This window comes from Sarcophilus harrisii, chromosome 5, assembly GCF_902635505.1.
Source record: "Sarcophilus harrisii chromosome 5, mSarHar1.11, whole genome shotgun sequence".
In the NCBI taxonomy this organism is placed as follows: Eukaryota; Metazoa; Chordata; class Mammalia; order Dasyuromorphia; family Dasyuridae; genus Sarcophilus; species Sarcophilus harrisii.
In genome coordinates this window covers 28,860,429-28,885,953 of record NC_045430.1, presented here as the reverse complement: position 1 = coordinate 28,885,953, position 25,525 = coordinate 28,860,429, and the positions used below count along the sequence as shown (strand labels likewise).

Below are 25,525 nucleotides of genomic sequence, written 5' to 3'. Positions count from 1 at the left end.
ATAAGATAGAGTTAAGAATCACAATGCAGGATTACTTTTTTATTTTTGTTGAAATGCATACCTGTTAAAACGGAAGCCTTAGAATTCCTAACCCTTTGACATTGGTCCACATATATGCAATGATTATTGTAATCTAGAATTATTCAATGCAAACATAGTGTTTTATGCTACCTTGTAGATCCTAAGGTAATGCACTTAACCTCTCTGGGTCTCAGTTTCCTCATCTGTAAAATGAGGTAATTGTATTACATGTACTTTTTTTTTTTTTGCAGAGGCAATTGGGGTTAAATGACTCGCCCAGGGTCACACAGCTAGGGAGTGTTAAGTGTCTGAGATCAAATTTAAACTCTGGGCCTCCTGACTTCAGGGCTGGTGCTCTATCCACTGCACCACCTAGCTGCCCCATATTTCATGTACTCTTGAGATTTCTTCTACCTCTGGCTCTATAATTTTATGAATATATTGTACATAACAATTATTCTAGAACAAGGAGCTTTTAGATTGGCCCTTAATTGCCAACTCTAGCATGTATTGCTAGAGTGGATTAGGAATCTAGAAAACTGGTTTCTATGAGATGGGGAAGATGGCATCTTTAAAATCCCCTTCAGCTCATATAATACTATGAGTCAGTTTCACAATATAATTTTGGACTTTTGTCTTAATTTCTCCATCAGTACATGTTTGACATGGCTACTACTTATAAGGTATTTACAAAATGCTTGAAATTTCTTGAAGAGAAAGAAACTCAAAAAAGAAAATTTAACTGGATTTATGTACAGAATTATGTGATCTCTTAACTGGACTTATATACAGAATTATGTGATCTTTTGGCGGGTGGGGAATCACATATTTTGGCTAATATTTTAGTTTTTGTCTGGACCTGTGATTTCATTGATAAAGAGGATTTCTTGCTGTGGTACTTCTCTCCACTGAGTTGGGTCGGTAATTTGTCTTAGTCTTAGAGAGTCACCTGAAAAATAAAGTAATTTATTCTTATTCACATGGTTATTAGGTAACTCTCAAGAGCAAGGATTGAACTTAGATCTTCTTGACTTGAAGACCTGTACTCTAACCACAATGACATATATGCTCTCTTTTAGCTAGGTTACCATAACTAAGTCTCCTGTAGATTCCTATAATTAACATTAGGAACATGATTGCCTACTGCTCATTTACTCTCCTACTGTTGCTTTGATTATATGAGTTTTCTTGTTTCTTTTTACAAAAGTAGCATGTACTCCTGAATTCAAAAATGTATTAGAAAGGTAATCCATTTAAGTGAGTGAATCTTATTTAAACAAATTTCTCTGTTCCACCTCTTTGGTTATGAACCATACAACTTAATTCATCTCAAACTGCAGCTTTATTCATATTACTCATGCCATTGTTAGTTATTCTTCAAAGATAGCTTCTTTGCTAATCCTCTTCCCTCACAAATTATAAGAAAGTCCAGGTGAAACATAGCAATATAAAAATTTTCCAGCCTGCAAATGAACAGAAAAAGAAATCTCTTCTACAAAAGATGTAACAAAATAGGAATTAAAAAGGAAAAACCCACAAGAGGTGATCAGATACTGGATTGTTCTTATGATCATCTATTATGAGTTTTTTTTCTTTAAAGTGAAAAGAGCTTCCAACCCCCCCCCCCCAAAAAAAATTGAAAGTTAAAACCTACTCACAAAACAAGTCTGAGGCATCCTTCATATTATGAGAAGTGGGCAGGAAGTGTGCTCAGGACCAATTAGATGTTATGACTTGATGCTATTGAATCAAAGTCTATGACATTGTACTGTGATGAGTGATATAGAACATTTTAAAGTTTTATGTTCAGAAGAAATATTCTAGCATCAGTGACCGCAAAGTGAACCGACATGGATATGGGCAGGGTATTCTCAGTAGAGGTCTAGAGAGTACAGCTGTGCTAAAGTTCCCTCAAGCACCGTGATCAATCAACTGCTGCATGGGATACAAAAAGTCATTCTTTGAATCAATCTTTAATCTTTATTTGAGAAGCAAGCATCATCACAACTCAAACAAAACAGCTAAAAGTACTTTTGGGTCTCTAGCTGGCTTACATTAACTCAGCTTTAAGACGGAAGTAATCCACAGCAGTTTTTATAAAAGAGTAAAAAAAAAAAGGTTGAATGACATCATTAAATGTGGAGAGATAACATTTATATTTAGTGATATGTTATAGAGATTAAAATGTTTCCAACATTTTAAAATTTGTTTCCATATTATATCTAATGATGAAGAATCTGAGACAAAAACCCACAGCAATGATCAATCCAACAAGCATTTATTAAGCACTTATGAAGTACTATGTATCTGAAGCCTTTTATGAAGTGCAAAGGACCTGTGCTAGACTCTGGAGATAAAACAGAAGGATCCAACCCAGGTCACTCCTGCCTTGATTCCTCTTTTGATTGCTTATTGTGTATATACCATAAGGGAGTTTTTGCCTGAAACCTTGGGCACAAAACACTTAACCTCTCTGGGCCTCAGTTTCCTTATTTTTACACAAAGAGGAGTAGGATTAGATGGTCTCTAAGGTCTCTTGAAATTCTATATTTATGATGCTAAAATGATGCTGCCTTGTAGCATCTCTGTACTCTATTGGAAATTCTTTCTTATATCACAACATTAATTTTTTTTATGATGTACTGTGTTAAGAGATGGGGAACTGAAGCTTTATATAGTATTTTATGTACTTTAAAGTGTTTTATAGGATCAAGTATAACATAAAAGATTTAGATAGGACTTTAAGCTTTATAAAGAATTCCACATATATTACCTCATTTGATCAAAGAAAGGCAAAAATACAGTCCCTGCCCTCAAGGAGCTCTCACGTAAATAACCATGTACATCCTGTAGTTGGATTATTGTGTATGTAGTAAAGTGTAAGATTGGAAAAGCAGTCTTTAAATGCCAAACAGATGGCTTTATATTTGGTTCTGTAAGTAACAGAGAGCCACTGAAGCTCACTGAGCTGGTGCTATCATGCTTAAACCTAAGCTTTAGGAATAGCTCTTTTGCAACTGAGAATGATAGAGGATGATGTGAGTGGGGAGAGAAGGGAAGCAGGAAGGCAATAGTCTAGGTGATGAAGGGACTGAACTAAGGTGAATATATGAGTGGAGCAACAGTGGCATTTTAAATTGATGAAGAGGTGAACAGCTAGACTGACAAGGACTTAGAGGAGAGTAAGAAAGGAAATTCACTTCATGTAGAATGCTTTCTCAAGGAGTTTAACCAAGAAGAATATATTGGACAATATTGGTTGGATTAAGAAAAGGGGAAAGATTGTTTTTAGAAAGTAGGGAAGCTGGTAGCTAGGGAGATTAAAGATCAGAGAGACTAGGGATCATAATGGGAACAATCTGATGTGGAGGAATCCACATGTGCAGAAGCTAAGATTTACTCGATAAGAGGGGAGAACAAGTAAAAAGAAAACAAGTGAAATGTAAGGTTAATAAATTCAGTTGGTAGAAGGGTGGTGAATTTTATCTAGACAAGGAAGATTTATTTGCAGGTTATATAATAGGGAATCATTAAGATTGTTACACATGATGATTGAAGTTATACATAAGATTAGTCTTTGTTCAGTCCAGGATTATGTCTAGGAATTCTTTAGCCACCTGTCAAACAAAAGCTACTTCAAAATAACACAGCAAGTATTAAAGCCAGAGTCCCTCAATCACTTTGGATTATTCATTAGTCTTAATAATACTACCTTAGATTGTTCATATAGACAAAGTCACTTTTAGGTTACTCTGATCTATCCATTCAGTATAGACCCACATATACACATCCTGGGAATTTCAAGTCAGTATATTTTTCTTGTGGGCAAGGAATATAAAGGATTAACCCAAAACCAGGGTGATGAATGATTGGCACGATTTCTTTCTTAGTCTTTCAGTCTCCACAAATTTGGTCACTTAATTCTCTACCTACTCTTAGTTCATCACCAGGGTCAAGGAAAACACAGGAGTTGTTTCAGCTAAATCTTATTAGCTCAAAGGGTTCAGCAACAAATCAATTTTGTTTCTAGTCCTACTCTGATCAATAGCCTGGCTCTTGCCTTGTCCATTGCAACATAGACTTTTATCTTGTATCTCCAACCTTACTTTCTTTTGTTGTTTTCTATCATTCAGCTGAATTCAATGCTTAATGATCCCATGGACCATAGAATTCCAGGTATGTCTATTTTCCACTATCTTCTGAAGTCAGTCCAAGATCATAATTATTGCTTCCTTTTGCCTTCAATCTTTCCTAACATCAGGGTCTTCCAGCTTTTACATTTCCCTTTCACCTTCATCAAGAGACTTCTTATTTCTTCTTTACTTTCTCAGAGTTATTACCTGGCTATCTGAGATTTTTTTATTTTTCTCCTGGCAATCTTAATTTTATCTTTTGATTTGTCCAACCAGATATTTCCTCATGATGTACTCTGCCTGTAAGTTAAATAAGTAAGGTGAAAAGATGTAAACTTGTAGTATTCCTTTTATAATCTTACACCAATCTGTTGTTCCATGTTTGGTTCTAATTTTTGCTTGTTAGCCTGTGTATGGGCTTCTTTGGTACTCCCATGTCTTTCAGGTCTTGTTACAATTTTTTAAAGCAATAAACTATTTTTAATTAAGGTATATACTTTTTTCTTTTCTTTTTTATAATAGCCTTTTATTTTTCAAAATACACGCAAAGACAATTTTCAACTTTCACCCTTGCAAAACCTTGTGTTCCAAATTTCTCTTTCCCTTTTTCCTACTCCTTTCCCCTAGAAAGCAAGTAATCTGATATGGATTAAATATGTGCAATTCTTCTAAATATATTTCCACATTTATCAGGCTGTACAAGAAAAATCTGACCAAAAAGGGAAAAAATGGGAAAGAAAACAAAATGCAAGTAAACAACAACAAACATAAAAATAACTATGTTGTAATCTACATTCAATCCCCATAATTTTCTCTCTGGATGTCAATGGTTCTCTCCATCACAAGTCTATTGGAATTGGTCTGAATCACGTCATTGTTGAAAAGGACCACGTCCATTACAGTTGGTTATCACATAATTTTGTTGCTGTATACAATATTCTCTTGGTTCTATTCACTTCATTTAGCATTAGTTCATTTAAGTCCAGGCTTCTCTGAAATCATCCTGCTGATTAAGTCTTATAGAACAATAATATTTCCACTACAATCATAAACTATAACTTACTTAGACATTCTCCACCTGATGGGCATCCACTTAGTTTCCAATTCCTTGACACTACAAAAAGGGCTGCTACAAACATTTTTTGCACATGTGAATCTTTTCCCTTTTTTATGATCTCTTTGTGTTACAAATCCAGTAGAGATATTGCTGTATCAAAAGATACGCAATTTGCTCTTTGGTCTCAATCTTCCCACATTCCCTCTAGCAGTTATCATTATCTTTTCCTGTTTTCTTAGACAATCTGAGAGGTATAAAGTGGTACCTTAGAGTTATCTTAATTTGCATTTCTCTAATCAATAGTGATTTAGTCTTGCTATCTCTTAAATCTCTTCTACTTCTACTAAGTCCCAACCTTTATATCTGAATCTCTGCTTTTATTCCTTGCTCATTACCCCTATTTCTCCCATAAGGAAGATTCTACTTTGTCCTTTCTAATATAAGGTGTAATGAAGAGTGATAGACTTCATGTCAGGAAATCTAGATTTACATCCCCAGCTTTTATTAGCTATGTAATCTGAGCAAGTCACTTGGTTTTCTCATATTTATAATGGGAATAATCATACTTGCACTACTTCACAGACCTATAAAGTATGAGCTTTTTAAACTTTAAAGTGATACACAAATGAGAACTGTAAATTTTGATGATGAGGATGATGATGATCTTTCCAAGGATTAAAAGAATGCCCTTGAACCTCAGATCAGGCCATGATATGTACTTTTGCCCCTTCTTGATGTCATTTACTTGACTATATGCACTTATATTACCAATTGCTACTAAGATCTCAATCATCAACCCTCTTCAATCTCTGAGGTCATAGTGCTCTAAATCTGTTTTTCCTTGTCATGTTTTAAAAGTCTCTATATATTGCTTCAAAAAACGTAGGCACATTTCATTACATCATTTGTGTAAATAATCATTGCTTTTTATATGTTCATATAACAATGGGTTAAAAAATAATGAAGTAGCTAAACAACTATCTGTCTATCTATCTACCAATCTATATTCTATCTATGACATCTTGTCATATCCTTGTTGTGTTTTTGGGAAGACTCTAGCACTAGTTCTAGAGTGAAAAGGTGTGCTTGAAATCAGACAACCGAGCACTTAAGGCTAATTACCTATTCAATGTGCGACAATGACTCTATTAGCATATGTTTGGATAAATGGCTCTTCTCACAGTTGGTGCTTGCTGAATGTTTGGTGCTAAAATAATGGTAGGCAATGATTTGAGGGTGTGGTGAGAGAGGCCAGAGTCATTGGGTGGCAGAGAGACTAGAGATGCTGGACTCCAGAATCCAGGAGAGATCTTTGGCAAGCCTTGGGGCAGCTTGCCTACATCCTTCACTTCTCCCCCTAAAGACCAAGGACTTTAATTCATCCTGACTCTGGCTGATCCTGAAGTCTTCCAAAGAGCTAGCCTGTACTTCACAACTGGTGCCCAATGTGGACCATGGACCCTAATTTCACTGAAGAAGTCCCTGTGACCAGGAAATAAGGTGAGTTTTTTAATAGACAAACAGGGAACTTACTTTGTTAAGAGCTAAACTAGTAACTCTTGTTTTCTAGCTGAAATGGGGCAGATATTAGGAAAAGATTTTCCTCTACCCCCACCCCAAGGGAGCTCTATAGAAAGCATACTTAGGTTGATAAAGAGGCAAAGTTTGCTTGTAACTTGGGAGCAGATTGGTAGACTCTTGGTTCTTCATGTCCCCTTGGTTCTTCAAGGAAGAAGAAATAGAGGCAGATAATTAGAAACTAGTAGGAGAGCAACTAAGTGAATATTACAATGATAAAGGTCCTGATTCAGTTTCTAAGGAAACATTCTATATATACAAGTTAATACAATTGCCCTTAAAGAATCCTGCAAGTTCTAGAAAAAAGAAAAGTTTTAAGAACAGTCACATAAGGAAGTGTGAGGAGAAAGAAGAAGAGACTGGAGAGGATAATAGAAATATTGCTGGAGGGCATAAAGAGTTAAGTGAACTTGAAGGGCCCGATGATTCTCACTCTCTCAGCCCAGTTTCACCTCTTCCTACACCTGAGCAGGCTCTTGACCCTCCCACATCAACTTCACCTTTCTGGGTGGAGGGAGGAGGAGGAGAGGGAGGAGCAGTGATATCACCAGCACCTCTCTCCCAACAATCACCCTCTCCTATGACTAGATTGCAAAAGGTACTACTTAAAGCCATAGAAGAAGGGCAGAATACAGCTGATTTGAGAATAGAAATGTATCCTCTAATTGAACAGCTTAACTCTTCAGGTCAAGAAAAGAGAAGATATACTCCTTTTAATCTAGAAATCATCAAAGACCTGAAAAAGGCTTGCACTCTTTATGGGGCTACAATATCTTATATAAAGATGTTATTACAGAATTTGACTTATGAAATTTTAACCTCTAGTGACTGGAAATCTATAGCAAGGACATGCTTAGAACCTGGACAAAACTTGTTGTGGCTTTCTGACTATAGTGAGCTCTGTAGGATACAAGCCCAATGAAATAGGGAAACTGGAGTTAATCCTCCAATCACCTGTGACCAACTAACAGGTGTAGGTTCTTATGCAGACACTTCAGCACAGATTAATTACCCCATAGCGGCATATGAGCAAATTGCTTCTGCTGCTATCAAAGCATGGGGCTTTATCCCAGGTAAACAGGACAGAAGAGAGATCTTCACAAAAACAGCACAAGGGCCAAATGAACCCTTTGATGATTTTGTGGGATGTCTGCAGACAGCTGTCATATGAACTATTAGTGCAAATTCAGCAACAGAAATTATGATAAGGCAACTTGCTAAATAAAATGCTAATGAGGTTTGTAAAAGAATTATACTAGGATGACACAAGGCTATGATGCAAACTTCCCAGGATCCGAACATGGGAAGACAAGGTCTCTTTTGGCAAGGGACTTCCAGAGAGACTCATCAGTGCTTTCAGTGTGGTAAACTAGGGTATCTGAAAGCTCAATGCTGGCATAGAGACAGAGTGAGAAAACAAGGTGGGAGAACAAGACCCAAAACCCCATGTCCAAAATGCAACAGAGGCTTCCATTAGGCATCAGAATATATTCAGGGAAACGGGATGGGAAGCTCAGCCCCAGGGCCCCAAACAAAAAATACTTCGGGCATGATGTCAGCTGATGACACACCCAGAGAGCCTTTAGAAGGTCAGTACTCAGACATGACCAATCAGCCAAGAACCAATATGATGGGAGAAAGGGATTACATAATCAATCAGCCAGGAAACAATCTGATGGGAGAATAGAGTTGTATGCAGCTAGGACTACTGAGATATCCCTTGGAGAGGTGAAATCTGTTCCTCTCCAGCCTATGGATCCCTTACCTCCAGGCAGAGTAGGCTTGACCATTTCCCCTCCTGAGAGTACTTACAAAACAGGGTTCATCCATATGCTGATCTGGGGAACTGAAGAATATGTAGATAATATCCCAGTCACTAATATAGGTAGACAATATGTGACTTATCAACCAGGAGAAGTAGTAGCATCAAATTTACTGATACAGATTCCTAATAAGCAATCTGGTGATAGTCGCCCAGATTCTGATTCCCAACAACAAAATCCAGGAATATACTGGACAGCAGCTGTTACAGTTGACCGACCTATGCTATCTATATAAATGGCATACCATTAGAAGGCTTGGTAGACACGGATCATACAATCATTAGAGGTGCCAATTGACCCAGTCATTGACCAAAGATTAAGGCAGACACCTAAATGTCTGGTGTAGGAGGATCAATAGCAGCTAAAGTTAGTGCTGCCCCTTTGAGATGGACTTTTCAAGGTGAAACAGGAGTTTTTACTCTTTTTATAGTTGAAAAAACCCCCATCAATCTGTGGGGAAGAGACATTTTACAACAATTTGGATTACAAATGAGTATTTCAGTTTTTTAGGCAGGGCTGCTGTTGAAGGCCTGCCAACACTTTCACCCATTCCTATCCAATGGAAAACTGATACACCAGTGTGTATAGAACAGTGGCCCTTAGGTAGCGATAAAATTCGGGCCTTATTAGATATAGTACAGGAGCAACTTGACCAAGGACACTTATAACCTTTTCTAAGTCCTTGGAATTCCCCAGTATTTTTTGTAAGAAAGAAATCTGGAAAATGGAGGATGTTGACTGATTTAAGAAAAGTAAATGAACAGATGGAAACTATGGGAACTCTTCAGCCTGGATTTCCATCTCCTACTCAATTGCCTAGAGAATGGCCTCTTTGGGTTATAGACATTATGGATTGTTTCTATTCTATCCCTCTAGATAAGGATGACATGAAAAGATTTGCCTTCTCAATGCCCAGTGTTAACTTAGCTGAGCCTTATAAAAGATATGAATGGACAGTTTTGCCACAGGGAATGAAAAATATCCCTACTATGTGTCAAATGTATGTTGCTACTGCTCTTACTCCAGTAAGAAAAGCATTTCCAAAAGTAATGTTATTACATTACATTGGGGTGTGCACCTGAGGAGCAAATGTTAAAAGCATGTCTACAAAAGACCATAGAAATACTAAGGAGCTATAAACTGCATATAGCTCCAGAAAAAATTCAGATATACTCCTTTTCAATATTTAGGATATGAAGTATACCCTAAGATGCTTACAGTAGCCCAGCCTTCTTCCATTCTAGCTTGTTTTAGAACTTTGAGATTTCCAGAGATGAAGCACACAAGTCACCAATGCTAAAATGTAACTTTATTAATGTAAATTTTTCACACATACAAGAAAAACATAAGATCTTGATGAGGTTAGTGGCAGTGCAGAGAGTGTTGAGGAAACCCCTTCTGGTCGGCACAGAGGTTCAATGTGAAAAAATTCATGAACCTGAAAAGTTAGACTGGCAGAAAGAAAGTTTATTGTTGGATGAGAAGTCAGTTTTACTAAGAGACTGACTTCTTTAGTGGCAAAGTCCTATTAGGGAAATGGAGGCTGGCAGTGAGAAGAGAAAGTCTTCTCAGTGGGCAGGGTCCTGACAGCTATACCAAGGGACAAGGTATGGATAGTCCTGCTTTGGACATTTTGCAAAAAAACGAGTAAACAGAAACCTATTATATGAGCAGATCTTGGCTGAGGAGAGGGGGGAGGGCTGGAGCAATGTGAGCTGATCAGACCAAGATCTCCCAAATGCAATTGCTTTGAAGGCTTTTTCAGCCTGAATTTGAATAGAGATTCAGCTTGCTCTAGAAATGGTCCAGTTGGATGATACCACTTAACTTGTCTGGGGAGATATGCTTCCCAGGAGAGTCTGAGACTTGAATCTCCCCTTCTCTATACATCAAAGGGTACACCAATTTTAACAGAATTTCACATTCCTGTTAAGAGGGAATAATGTAAAATTAGTCTGGAAAGATAGGCTGAGTTCAGACTGTGAAGGTGTTTAAATTCCAGAAGTTTATCCTGAATGTGATTGGCATTTTTCATCCCATCTATTAGAATTGCTTTGAATTATCACATTGTTGAGAAAAGCCAAGTCCATCAAGCTGATCACCATATAATCTTGCTGTTTCTGTGTACAATGTTCTCTTGGTTCTGCTCACTTCATTCAGCATCAGTTCATGTAAATGTTTCCAGGCTTTTCTAAAATCAGCCTACTCATCATTTCCTACAGAATGATAATATTGCATTACATCCACATACCATAACTTATTCGGCCATTCCCTGACTGATGGGCATCTCCTCAAGTAGAGCCCTCTTTACCTGGCACTCAAGTTATATCACACTCATCTGAGTTCAGTGCAAGCTCACTTAGGTCTCATATCATACAAGAAGTCAGCTTAATGGCCAAAGGAGGGCAGAGGCTTTACACTAAAGGGTGGGGTTGCTAACAGGTGTGTCTGATTGTCTTTTTTGCCTCTGACATCACAGGCACAGAGCTGGCAGGGATTGGCTGGGAGGCTGGAAATTTCCAGGAAGGAAGATTCATGCAAAAAAAAAAAAAAAATATATCAAGATCTAGAGTAGAGACTGCTCATCACAACTGGTATTTGAACCCAGCTTTCCTGACTCCTTATCTTGGTTCTCTTTCTTGATCTCCCATACTTTATCAATTCAATGCAAAATTTTAAGTCCATAATATGTGAAAGATACAGCGATAGATCCTAGAGATACAAAGTACAGACAAATCATTGTAAGGTTATTCAAGGAGAGAGGAATTCACACCTAAAGGAATCATGAAACGTTTCCCATAAGAAGTGACACCTGAGATGAGGCACTGAAGGAAATTAAAAATTCTAAGAGGAAGAGGTGAGAATCTGGTGCATTTCAGGCCTAGGAGTTATAGAGTTTTCGCAAAGGAAGGTGCGAAGACATAAGATGGGAATGTCAAGTTTAGGTAAGAATAAGCAGCGTCCGTTTGGCTGGAACATAGAGGACTTGAAGGGAAATAGTGTGAAGTCACTCTGAAAATAACTGTGAATGGCTTTCTTTACGCGCCTTTTTGAGCTGTTTATTTTATCCTGGAGGCAATAAGGGCTCCCTGAAAAGTCTTGAGAGTGAAATTAACACGATCGGAAATAAAGCTTTAGGAAGATTAGTTTGGCAGCTACATCGAGATGCAAAAAAAAAAAAAAAAAAAAAAAAAAAAAAAAAAAAGTAGAAAAAAATTAAAAATTACAATAGTTCCGCCCGAAGCGCGCATGCGCCACTTCGGAAGGGACAAAATCTAGGGCGGGTTCTCGAGCCATGGGAGGGATAGGGTCACACCCTTATAAGTATTTCTTACCTGTATCAATAGGAGAGGAGATGTGGAAGCAGGAAGCTCTGGCAATCAGCCAAGGGGGGGATGGGTGTGAGAAAAGGGGCGTGACTAAGCTTGAGAAAGGAGTAGTGGGTGATGGGCAGCAGCGCCCTCGACGGAAAAATGAATATTATTTCCATTGCCCATATTTCCTCCTCTGCTAAGTCTAGGCCCCGGCACACAGGAGGTGTTTAACTGATCGATCCGTTGATTGATTCTTTGGGGGGAGGGGGGCTAATGATTTCCGTTTTAAATTGGCTGAGCTTGAGATATTCCCGGGATATTCAGCCCGGTTTCCTCGCTGTACAGAAGGGGACACTGAAACCCAGGTGGGGAAAGCGACTGGACTAGCTCACCTGGGGAGTGGGGGGAGTCCGCCCCGCAGCGCCTCTCTGAAAAGTCCAGCCAGCCACGCCCCATCCCGGAGCGCGCACGCATCGCCACGCCCCCATCCCGGAGCGCGCACGCATCGCCACGCCCCCATCCCGGAGCGCGCACGCCCCGCCACGCCCCAGCCCGGAGCGCGCACGCGCCACTTCGGAACCGAGGCCGCGGGCTCGAGAGGGAGGCGGGACTTCCGATCCCTGAAGTTTTTAACCGGTGCGCGCGGGAGCCGGAAGTCGCGCTCTGGAGCGGGGCCCTGGACTGCGGACCCCGTCGCCGGCTTCCTAATTCTCAGCCCCGGCGACGGAAAGGTGAGGCCCGGGCAGCGACGTGGGCTCTTGCCCGCCGGCTCGCCCGTCCCGCGACTCCCTTCTCCCCCGTCCGGGCCGCTGAGGTGCCGGGGCTTGGAAGCCCCGGCGCGGGGCCGCGTTCTCCTCCCCCCCCTCCCCCCCGCGGCAGTGCGTGTGGGGGCGGGGAGGGTCAGAGCGGGTGCTGCGGAAGCCCTGAAAGCTGGAACTACCCGGTCCCGGAGTGCCCCGAGGGACTGTGCCAAGTGTGGGAAAATTAAAGAGCCTCCTTGGGGGCTTCTGGACCAGCCCAGTGTCGAGATAGAGGGGCTCTAGCGGAGCCTCCGAGGGCTGGGGCCGGTGACCCCTCTCCCTCTCTCCGGCCAGCGGGGGACTCTTTAGAGCTGGGAGGGACCCGTTATGGACCACCTACTGTGTGTGGGGTGAAGCCCTGGGGATAATCGTAAAAATTAACATTAAGTGCCTACTATGTGCCCAGCACCGGACTAAGCAAAGAGGAGGATGCTAATAAAACTAACAATGGGCCGGGCACTGGGCCAAGCAGTGCAAATAACAATGGTAGGTAGCACTTATTAAGAACCTACTATGTGCCGGGCACTGGGCCTAGTGGCAGAAATACTAAGGATAGGTAGCTTTTATTAACAGCTGACTATGTGCGTGACATTGGGCTGAGTGCTGGAAATAATATGTAGCATTTATTAAGAACCTACTATGTGCTGGGCATTGGGCCAGTGCCAGAAATAACGATGCATAGCATTTATTAATAGCTTATTATGTGCAAGGGACGGGCCCATGCTAGAAGTAATGATAGGTAGTATTTATTAATAGTCTGTTATGTGTGGGGCACTGGGCAAAGCAGTGGAAATAATGGTGGGTAGCATTTATTAATAGCCTGCTATGTGCCAAGCACAGCCCTGAGGATGGTAATGATGGGTAACATTTATTGAGCACCTACTATGTGCGGGGTACTGTGCTGAGTGCCGGGCTGCAGATTAAGACCCAAGACGGCTCCTGTTCACAAGAAGCCCACAATCCAATGAGTGAACAGCTCTGTCCAAACAAATGTAGACTGGACAGGCTTTAGGTCCTCCCAGAGGGAAGGTGCCAGCATTGAGGGGGAGGAGATTAGGAAAGGCTTCCTGTAGAAAGTGGGAACTTGAAGGGGGCCAGGGAAGATGAGAAGGGAGAAGTTGCAGGCATGGGTCTTCCTCATCTGACAGATGAGATTTAACTTGGACCTTGGAAGTGAAATGATTTGCCAGATTCATAGGTTCATAGATCTAGAACCTGGTCTAAATGAGGGAAGTTCCAGAGAGGTTAATGGGTTACTAAGGCCGAACAGGAAATAATTGTCAAAGGCTGGATTCTAACTTGGGTCCTCCTGACTCCAAACCCAGTGCTAGCCTCTCTGGGCCCTAGTTTCCTCATTTTTAAAATGAGAGGATTGTGCTTGAGGGTCTCTAAGGTCCCACACCACTCTAGATCTTAATCCTATGATTTGCCCTGTAGGAGCTCTCCACATCTCCTTGCTCACCTTACAGAACAGGTTACTTCTTTAGAGAGTTATTTGGGGGCATTGAAAGGCTCATTGGTATATCCCTAGTCTTACAGCCAATAAGCAAGCTCAGAGGCAGGTAGGTCTTCCCATATCATAGGCTGCCTCTTTATGACTACTTAGCACTTCCTCTGCAGGAAATTAGATTTTGAATATTTCAGAAAGGTGTTTTCACTGTCTGGGTGGGTACTTACTTCCCTGAGGAAGATCCATCTGGTAGAAGGGAAGTTCCTTTAGGACTGCGATGATTTTGTCTCCATATTCCCTGGTGCCCAGCACATGAAGGACACTGGGGGCATTCTTATTCAAATTTGCATATTTGCTTTGTATAACTTAGTGATCTTCAGAAATAGGGGATCAAAGGATGCCTTTTGCACTTGGTGGAACTCACCCATCCCTTGTGCTCTGTACCAGCAACCTTCCTATGACTCCTTTTCACAAACTTCCATTCGCTGCCTCCCTGTCTTGCTAGTGGTGGTTAGTTGCCAAGCTTCTACAGCCCGATGCCACTTGTACAGAAGTCTTTTCCAGCATCCTTCCCCTCCCCCTCATTTTTCCTCTCTCAAAATTACTTTGTATAACTTTGTTTTGTATTTATAATATGTTGTTTTTCTGTGTCATTCAGTGGTATGCTGGTAAATGTTTAACAGGCTTGCCCTCTTCAGTGTACTTGTAACAATCTTTAAAATTTAATCTGCACTGTCACTTAAGTCCAGACAATTAATGAAACATTATGAAACAAATGAAACTAAATTCAATGCTATTTGTTAATTTTCAATGTGCAGATGTTCACAATGAAAATTTAACAATGGCTAGCTGGTTTGAGCTGGCTCCAGTTCACCCCTGATATCATCCCTACTCCAATAAAAGTTAGCTCCTTAAGGAAAAGATTTGTTTCATCTTTGTTTTTATTTCCCTTTGGTGTTTGCAGTTCCTTTCTAAGAATGGACATTTGAGAAGTCTTTATTGAATTAAAGAACCCAGGATTGCTTCTAAACAGGGAGGCAACCCCTCTTTACTGGAGGTGACCCCCAACAGATGTTCAATTCAGTAATGCTTAATATGTATCAGGAACTGTTCTAAAAGGATGTGCTCCTTGTCCTCAGGGAGACCTGGTATCATAGATGACAGAGATATAAGAAACCTTAGAAATAATTTAGTCCAACAACCTCATTTTAGAAATTAAGAAGCAAGCATAGAGAACAGATGTTGACAAGATCACACAAGTAACAACCTTTACGTTAGGCTGCTCCTGGTGGAATGCGCATCAGAAGCCTATGTTTGATTCACAGATAGAGGTGGGCTAACTACCACGATTTTAGAGATGACATGATTTTTACTTAGTTTACAGGCTCAATTTGGCTTTCATGTGTGGAAAGGCTTTTTATGTACAAAGAGAAAATGTAAAATCAGTCCTGGCCTTCAAGAAGCTCACACTGTATAGGACATAGCCTCTGAGGTCCACTCTTAGTATTGAGTCCCAGGTCTGAGACATTAAGTGTGTATGATAAAGAATAGTAAAGTTATTTTGTGTGAGTTGATTAGAGGCTGACTGAGATAGCAGTGTAGTGTAGTGGAAAGAGCACTGGCCTTGAGTCAGATGATGGCCTGAGCTCCAAACCCTAAGATGTTCCTTCTGTGCTTGCTCTGTGTCACTGAGTAATAACCTTTCAGACCTTCAGTTTCATGACATTAGGGTATATAATTCCCATTGCTTTTTAAAGACTCAGATAAGATAATGTATGTAATAGCACTTAGCAAATTGTAAAACTCTTAAGTAAATGTTAGGTTGTATAATAATGATGATGGATTCCTGGTATTCCGCTATATATTCCATATGATTGAGATTTTGGGATAATGAGATCTGATTGTTGTTATTTTATGGAGGGGAAACAGTTATTTGGTTCACATCAACTTCATTTCAGCATGCTTTTTTGTACATTGTTTCACATTTTTGTAGGTGCAGTCATGCAAGAAAGCATCAGATTTGCCTCTTCGGGGGATGATATTAAAATATGGGAGTCATCCTCTATGACTGTGGTGGAGCAGTTCAATCCTCATTCATCATCACTTGGAATCAGCTCTTTGTGTTGGAGTAGCAATAGTATCCTTTACTTCATAAGAACATTGTATATTTGAGGTTTTTTTTTTTTTTTTTTTGCAGAAGTATAATAATTCAAAATATAATCAGATACTTGTTAAAACAATTCTGAGGGATTGGAGAGGAGGGTTGAGGATAAATGAGATCAGCTTAAAGCACTAAGGATAGGTTAGCCTAGAGAAAAGAGTTTAAAATAGGGTTCCTTAATCTTTTACATGTGTCATGATTCCCTTTAGCAAGTGAAGGCTTCCTTGGAATAATACTTGTTGCCTCCATTCACAATTAAAGGAGATGTTTTCCTTCAGTTAGAGGTTAGTGAAAATAAAGATGTAATTTTCCCGCATTTGAGGCTCTTATTTAGAGGGAGAATATGGTAGTTCTCTATATATTTGAAGGATCCTACTGTGGAAGAGAAGTTAGTCTCATCCTGCTTGGCACTGGAAGGGGATAATTGGGACCAATGAACATAAGTTTTATCAAGGCAGGTTTTGGTTTACGTTAAAGAAGAACTATAGATGGAACTGCCGCTCAAAAATACTTGAAAAGGATTTTGGAGAGGAAAATTATACATTTAACAGGGTAGTAGAACTAGATGATCTCAAAGCCCTTGAAACTGAGATTTTTCTGTCTGGAAATCGGCAGCATTTTAAACAAAATAATGAAGACACATGATAAAGATTTGACTATGGAAGAGGTGGAAAGTTGCCTAATTGTTTCATCTAATTACTCTGTTTAGAACTTTTCCTTTCTTTTCTGTTTTGGCTGGAGGTAAATTATCTCATCTCAAACTGGTACAAAGCAGCAGTCTAAACTAGTTTATTAGGATTCTAAGTTCACATGATTATCTCCTTTGTCTTGGGAGAAATAATTAGAATCAGAATATGAGAATGTTTAGCAATAGAAGGAACTAAAGATCATTAAGTTCTAGTTCCTTTATTTTTCTTTGAAGTTTTATTGATAACTTCTTTTTTTTAATCTCCTTCATTTCTGAATATATTTTTCTCTATCAAGATAGTCATCCCTTTTAGTAATGAATTTAAAAAGGAAAAAAGAAAAATTAAACTAACACATCACCAAAGTTGACAGTATATATAAATGTTACATATCCATAGTCCTCTACCATTGCAAAATAGAGAGAAAGGTGTGTGTGTATATGTGTTTGTGTGTGTGTATGCACATGTGCATTTCATTTTTTTTCCTCTATGACTAAGTTCGATCATTTAAATCATATAACATTCTAGATTTGCCTTTTTTTTTTTTTTTTTTTTTTTGTCCTTTCCAATTTATACTATTGCAATCTTTTTTTGGTTCTGCTGACTTCACTCTGCATTAGTCCATATAACCTTTCCCATGCATCACTGAAATCTTCATATTCATTTTTTCTTGTGGTACAATATCACATTTCCTTTTCTCCATGAGTCACAGTTTGATTAGCCATTCCCCAGTTTGTAAGACTTCATTTTACAGATGAGCAAAGTGAGATTCAGAAAAGACTTAGTATAGGGATTAGACTGGAAACTCAGTTTGTTTCCTAATCGAATATACTTTCTGCTATAGCATTTTGTTTCCTAATCGAATATACTTTCTGCTATAGCATTTTGTTTCCTAATCGAATATACTTTCTGCTATAGCACTTTTATGTATGGATAGGTAAAAGGGAGAAAATAGATAAAAGGAAAAAGGAGGCTTTTTGAATAAATAATTTCATTCCTTCCTTTGCTTAATTATGACAACAAGGAATTTGAAAATACAATTTTTCATGGAGAAGCTGAAATTCAACAGTTGATTTTCCTACAGCAAAATCCCATTATCAAAAGTATATTAAAATGTTTAAGGTACTTATGCCAAGCTTTATAAAATCCATTTGGTATCTTTTAACTTTAATATCTTTGATCATAAGGATAATGGAAGTAACCTGTTATTTCCTACATCATGAATTTTGCTTGGATTTCAATTTTCCTAGCCGTCAGACACTATGTAGCTTCTTGTCTACTGTACCCATTTGTTATTTGTCCTGAAGGTTGAAATAAGAATACATTATTTAGTTTTCTGTGACATAGTTATCCTAACCTTTAATATACTTTTTAAAATACTGCTATAAGTAGTTTCTGGTATAGGTAACCTGAGTTTTTAAATGTTAAAAAAAAAAAAATTCTTAGGACTTTCTCAAGATACTATGTTAAAGAAGTAGAATGTTAACTAAAATATTGGATTAAGATATTACTTTAGTAACAATTACTGGATTAAGAAAATTTTATTCATTTTATGAGTCTTTTGAACTCTTTTTCATCTTCCAGTTAATACTAGTATTTTTCATGATTCCAAGAATTCCTAAGCTTTGGTTATTAGTTTGTTAAACTAATTTTCTAAGAAATCCAAGTGACCTCCCTCCTAAAAAAAAGTCCATACTACAGTGTTTCTACATCTAATGCCAAAAGATCTCAAATATAAAATAAATTCATTATTCTGTGAACATATGCTAGACTGATGTTGCCAGGTGGGTTAGAAATTAATTTTTTTGTTAATTGGACCATAAATTTGGAGCTGAATGGTACTTTAGAAACCATTGGTTTAAGCTCATTGTTTTCTAGATGAAACGAAGGACCAGTTAAATGGCTTGTCAACACAATTAATGCCCGAGATTCCTATCTAAAACTTTGTCATTCCAATCATAATGTTTTTATTGATTTATGAAAATAAGAAAGGGAAAATGTCTTTTACATATATATATGTATGTGTGTGCATAGATGTACATATACACATACATACACATATATGTATACATGCATATATCTTTATACACATGCAGTTATCCTTTTCCTTATGGGAAAGTTTAAAATAAAAAAAAAATGGAAAGTAAGAAAGGAAAATTTTTCCAGTAATTTAATATTTAGCCCCAAATGAAAATACTATCCATTCATTTAAGAAGGAATATTTTCTTTAATCTAACTGTATAAATAAATCGCAAAGCAATGGCAAAATCTTAATTATTTTATGTACATCATTATGTGAAAGAATACGCATAATCTCCAGCAATACAACTTGGATTTCTAGAGTACAAAAAAAAAATCCTTAAATCCTTTTCTCCCTCTTAGTTTTATCTAGACATAGTCTTTGAATGTTCCCAAAAAAGAAAAAAAAAATTGTTTCTAACCTTATGAAACTTTCATTTATTGCTTGCAAGCAAAATAAAATTCCCATTAGTTATAGTAATATCTTATAATTTTTGTTACTTGTGATTTAAAAAATGCTTAACCAAATTGTTTTTTTGTATTTATTCATTTCTTATCCCATTTTGTTAAGAAAGATTTAGTAGGATGGCACAATGGATAGAGAGAACAACCAGCCTGAAGTCTGGAAGACCTGAGTTCAAATCCTATCTCAGACACTTATTAGCTATGTGACCCTAGGCGAAGTTATTTAATCCCCTATTGCTTTCTGCTGCTGCCCTTCCTACCCAAAAAACCAAAGAAAGATGTAGTGATTCTTTTCCATCTTAAAATTAAGTTGTTTTAATGTTTATGGTTATTAGCATCTTTTCTGTATTCTCTATCAGGTTATTTAGTCTCAGTTCTTAGTAGAGAACTCAGAAATGGTTTAGATTTATTTTATCTTTCTGATGGGGGAAAATAGAGCAATATAGATGAGAATGCTTTACTCTGTTTACTGTCATGTGACAATATACATTTATTAAGTGCTTGCTATGTGCCAGGCATTATGCTAAATGTTGGAATGTAATACAAAAAAAGGCAAAAGATAGCTCCTGCTCTCCAGGAGCTTACAGTCTATTGGGGAAGATAACTTGCAAACAAATGTATATAAAGCAGGCAATATACAGAGTCAATAGGAAATAATTAATAGAGAGAAGGCCCTGGAAGTAAGAGGGGTTGGGGAAGACTTCCTGTAGAAGCTGGGGTTTTAGTTGGGACTTAAAGGAAGCCAGGAAAGTCATTAGCCAGAGTGGAATAGGGAAAGTGTTCCAGATCCAGAAGGAATAGGCAGAGAGAATATCCAAAGCAGAGAGGTGGAGTTTCTTATTTATGGGACAGCCAAGGGGACTAGGGTCTGTTTTGAGCCCAAATTCAAAGATGAGATGTATTGTTGATATTAGTTGTTATGGCTTTTGAGTTTATTGTGATATTTTAGAGAGAAAATTTGAAATGCTGACTTGCCTTTTTTAAAAAAAAAAAAGGGAGGGGGAGGTGTCAGAGAAGTGGATTTATAAATGCTTTCAAGTGCCAATAAAACCAGAAGTGATAGTGTTTACTGGAATAACTTTAAAAAGCACCAGTCTACTGGTTCTTAAGATAATTCTTTTAACATTCTTCCAAATTTAATTTTAAAAAGCTCTTTCTCTTTCCAGATTTTGCTTCTGCTCTAAAAATATTTTAGAAATGAACTTTGAGTGGATTTTCATGTATTGTTCAATATTCCATAACTGTTCATTTAGATAATTTTTTGGTGACTGCATCTGCCAGTGGTGATAAAATAGTTATTTCCAGTTGCAAATGTAAACCAGTTCCACTGTTAGAACTGGCGGAAGGGGTAAGTATTCCTGACTTTTATTCTTTGGTTTTTCCTTTGCTTTATTTCCTTATGGTATATGACATTTGCACTTAATTGCAAAAAATGTTTATCAAATAGTTTATTATTTGTTAGGAACAATAAAGTAGTTGCAAAAATATACTACAATGTAAAACCTCTTGGTTAAAAGAATATTCCATAATAATAAGCTTCTTTTTTTTTAGTTTCCTATAAGAAGGAAGAATCACTATAAAAGGTTCAGTGACATATTCTAGAGTTTATATTCCCTTTGTCGTCCAGTCAAGCTGCCTTCTTTCTCCCTTCAGTTGAGGACCACTGTGGCCCTCTGATCTTTTGTGCTCAGTGACTGCTTTAGGAGACTGAACATGGTTGGGGTCTGCTAGTATCTTTTTGACTCTCAAAAGATCAAATCAGTCCTAGCTCTGGAAATTCAGCCCTTCTTTTGGCCCTGGTTCACCTCCAAGAGGACCTTATCTCAACTAATCCTGCTCTTTCTACTTCTACCATTACCTTTAATGTAGTGCTAGGAAGATTGGACCTACCTTTTATGTTCAGTACAGTTTTGTTAAAAAGAGCAATGTTCCAAAGGGATTTGTTAGTTGAGGTTTCTTGTTTCTTCCTGATTTTGTTTGGATTATAGAATAGGCTTTTAAGATAATACTGCCTTGCTTAGTTTTATTGTTACTGTTTTTAGAATATTGTTATATCTGTTTTTAAGCCTTTGGAATTACCATAATCTCTAGCCAGTGGAATAAACAGTTAAATACATTTCAGAAGCCTAAATGGCATTCTGTATAACCCAGTTTGGCTTAAAGGTCAGTCAGTATTTTTCTGCTGACTTTTGTGGTAAACAATAGGGTAGTTAGACTCATGGATAGAGAAAACATAAATCTGTGTTCATAGCCACCTATGCCAAAAAAGTTGATTGAAGGCGGGAGAAATATCTCTTATAAAAGCAGAGATGACTAGAAGCTGGTAGATACTGGTTTTGCAAAGAACTTTTTTGGGGGCCATAATCAGTGAATATGCTTCATTATATGGTATCTCTCTGCCATTTGTACCATTGGATCCCCATAATCCATTCATCAACCATTAGTTGAGTGCCAGTAGAAGCAAATGTGACTTGGTGTTGGGAAGGAGCTGAACTTGGATTTAGAAAGACTTATGTTTTATATCCTGACCCTGATACTTACAAGCTTGGTGATCCTGGGCCAGTCACTTTGATGTCCTTCAGGTATTTTCATAAGGCTGAATACCAAGTTATAAAGCACTTTGCCATCAAGGATATTATGAAGCATGGGAGATGATTGGTATGTAGAATAAAATAGAATGAAATACTACTGAGATGCACAAATAAGCTACCATTAGTCCTCTTAGTGAAAAGCTAGGTGGCAACAATGGAGTTCTGGACCTTGAGTCAGGAAGACCTAAATTCAAATGTGGCCTCAGACATTTAGTAGCTGTGTGAGCCTGGGCAAATCACTTTCCATCTATTTGTTTCATTTTCTTCATCTGTAAAATGGGATAATGATCATACCTACTTCCCAATGAAATTACTTGGCAGCTCTATGAATGTTAGCTATCATCATCATCATCATCGTCATTACATTATTATTGCCGCTATGTTCTATCTTCCCTGTATTTCTTGACCCAGCACCATATTTAAGCTCTTATTGCCACTTGGCTGGATTACTGTTGTAGCCTCTTGTTTCAAATGACCCTGGACTTCAGTCTGTCCTAAGAAAGTAGACTATCTTACATTCTTAATGGACATCTGCTCACGTTTCCATTATCTAGAATGGCTTTCCATTGCCTTCTTGATAAAGTTGAAAACACCTGGCCTGTTTCTCTTAGTGAACTCTGTTACAGCTAAATTAGACTACTTACCACATATTGGATTATGTTTTCCTGCCTCTTTTAACTCTTGGGAAAGGGCCTGAAATGTCCTTCTCCATCTTTTTGAAATCAGAATTATTCTCCAAAGGCACTTTAAAGAACCACTTGTTCTATGAAGCCTTATTGGTTTATCACAACTGATAATGATTTCTTCTCATTTATACTATAGCATTGGACCCTCTTATGCATATATATTCTCATTTGTATTATTTGTTCATGTAGGTGTAAAAGATACCTCATAGATTATAAATGGCTTGAGGGCAGGGTCTTTATATTTATCTTCCAGCTTTCCTGTTGCCTAGCACAGTGCATAACATTGAGCAGGTGCCAGATAAATATTGGAATGAGATTCTGAGGCAGATTGTTCATTTATAGCCAGTTAACTCCCTTATCCACATGGGCAAATGTTTGAAAACTTTATATCATTTAAAGCATTAAACTTATGCAAATATTTAAAGACATCTTTTAAAATATAAACTAAACAGAAAATATTAAATATTTTTTACATGTTCTGTTAAATATCATACTTGAAACAACATGGACTTATTTAACCAGCTGTCTTATTTTTGCATCAGAAATTATGTTCATTGCTGGAAAAATCTTGGGGGAGATACAAGATCCCACTTCTTAAAAATCTAGTAATTGCGATTCTTAATCACATTAATAAAGCCTCACCCTACAAACAGTTCTCTGTTCCTTAGGATAAGCTAACTTGTAAAGATGCATCTAGCAGTGTCTATTTTGCACAGAAAACTAAAACACCTCTCTAGTTAATACCTGGATGTTGGAATAGTGTTAGATGAAAAGAATGGCCTCTGAATGGCCATGTGGAAAAGATGTTTTTTTCAGCATCCTGATTAGAGTTTACCTTCAGTAGCCAGATTCTTATTATAATAGACAAGGAGATTTTCCTTGACCTCTCTGCAACTTTTACCCTTCTCTACTCTTTCCATCTTCCTGTGCATATTTCCTCCTCCCTTTTTTCTGTGCCTTTGTTCTCTGGTTCTATCGGTTTGATGATTTTTTTTTTTCCTGTTCCCTTTGCCCCTGGGACATCATCTGTTGTCCCTTAGAGTGGATGCCCCATACAGTCATGTCCCAGAGTCTCCTTTCTTTGTAAACTTTCTCTTGCTGCTCACATAGGGTTTTACCCTAAGGGCTCAATAATCATCTCTCTGCAAATGGCTCTGAAACCTTTATATCTGGTCCACATCTCTTGCCCAACCTCTAATTCTTTATCACTAGTGATTCTTGGATTTTTCCTTCTAGAAGTCTCTCCTGAACCTGAGACCCACTGTCTTCCACAAACATACCTCATAATTTATTTTGTACTTCACATACTTCACATGTACCACGATGATACATAAGCTCCTTCAGGAAGGATGATTTCATTTTTGTCTTTGTGTCCCTGCTGCTTTGTGTAGTGCCATGGAAGTGTCTAATCAATGCTTGTTCTTGTGTTTGCTGCTCCTTAAACCTATTTCTAAATTTTCCTCTTTCTGATGAAGGTACCAGCATTCTTCCAGGTATTCAGGTTTGTAACCTTAAGAATTTTCTTTTTCTTCTTTTATCCGACTTCTTCCCTTCTTCTCATAAACAATCAGTTGCCATGCCATTGCTTCTGCCCCTTCAGCATCTCTCATCTCTGACCTTACTTTTACAAACTTAAAATAGCCACTCTTGAGCAGACTTTCTTCACTTCTTATCTGAATAATGTAGTGCATCCTAATTAATCTTCTTCCTTTTAATCTCGCTCTCAGGCAGTCCTCCATATTATGGCCAAAACAATCTTTTAAAACATAAGTTTCATGTTACTTGCTTTCTCAAAAGCCTTCAGTGACTCCTATTATTTCTAGGATAAAAATCAAACTTCCCATCTTATTTTTTGAGGTTTTCTACAATCTGACTTCTTGATACCTTTTCAGCTTTGTTTTATTCTTTTTACTTTCTCTCCATTATAGTCCAAACTGTTTTGCTGTGTGCCATCATACTTTGGCCATTCTCCATGGCTAGATCTCTCTCCTTCATCTCTGCCTGTCCTATTGTTAACATCGTTCAAAGATCAGCAGTTTAGTACCACTTCTGCCATGAAACTACTGATCTTTCCCTCTTGTCCTTTCCCTCAGTTTCTGCTGCTTGCTTTCTCCTAAAATTATCTTGTCCTTTCATATATATGTTCTATTTCTTCAGTAAGTTACTCCTAACAGGGACTGTTGTTTTTGTCTTTTTATCTCTGGAGCCTCGCACATGTGTGTTGAATTTGAATGATGCTAACATGTATATTTTATGGCTTTATGTACAAGCCTGTGTACACACTGACTTATTTCATATACACTTATCCAGGAGCTGACCAACCTATTGAATTTCCTCCGAAGATAAGCTGTCTGACCTCCAGAAAAACTTATTGTAGTTCTAATTTGCAGAGAATACAGAATCATGACAAAGAAAGAAAATTTATGCCATAAAGATCAAAGTCCTAGTCATGGAAAGTTGGCTAATTATATTTGTAAAGTAAAAAGAGAGCTTTTCTTGAGCCCATCAAATGAAGAACATCCGTGATTAGTTAGTACAGTTTATGCTTGCTCTAATAGTTCAAGAATTTTAACAAGGTGAATGCTTTAAGAATCCATAATTTCTTTGCTGTGGATATTTTTTACCCCATCTAACATTGCAGCCCTTCCTTAGCAGATTTGGATTCAAGAATTACAGAGGCCCCAAATCCCATCACTTTGTAGACAACATTTTGAGCCTCTCTGATCTTAAACCAGATGGGT

General features: G+C 38.0%; 1 protein-coding gene across 4 annotated transcripts in view; it reads left to right on the top strand.

Annotated features, from left to right (window-relative positions):
- The first annotated feature begins 12,507 nt into the window (after positions 1-12,507).
- Positions 12,508-25,525, top strand: part of NEDD1 (NEDD1 gamma-tubulin ring complex targeting factor) — a 63,669-nt gene continuing 50,651 nt past the window's right edge. For 2 of the 4 annotated variants that reach the window (XM_031940415.1, XM_031940414.1), the window contains exons 1-3: positions 12,508-12,657; positions 16,170-16,313; positions 20,761-20,855. In XM_031940415.1, coding sequence (XP_031796275.1) covers positions 16,178-16,313; positions 20,761-20,855 — 231 coding nt within the window. In that variant the 5' untranslated portion in view covers positions 12,508-12,657; positions 16,170-16,177. Of the gene's footprint in view, positions 13,213-16,169; positions 16,314-20,760; positions 20,856-25,525 lie in introns of all 4 variants that reach the window. The other 2 variants (XM_031940413.1, XM_012550572.3) reach the window with 2 other exon arrangements.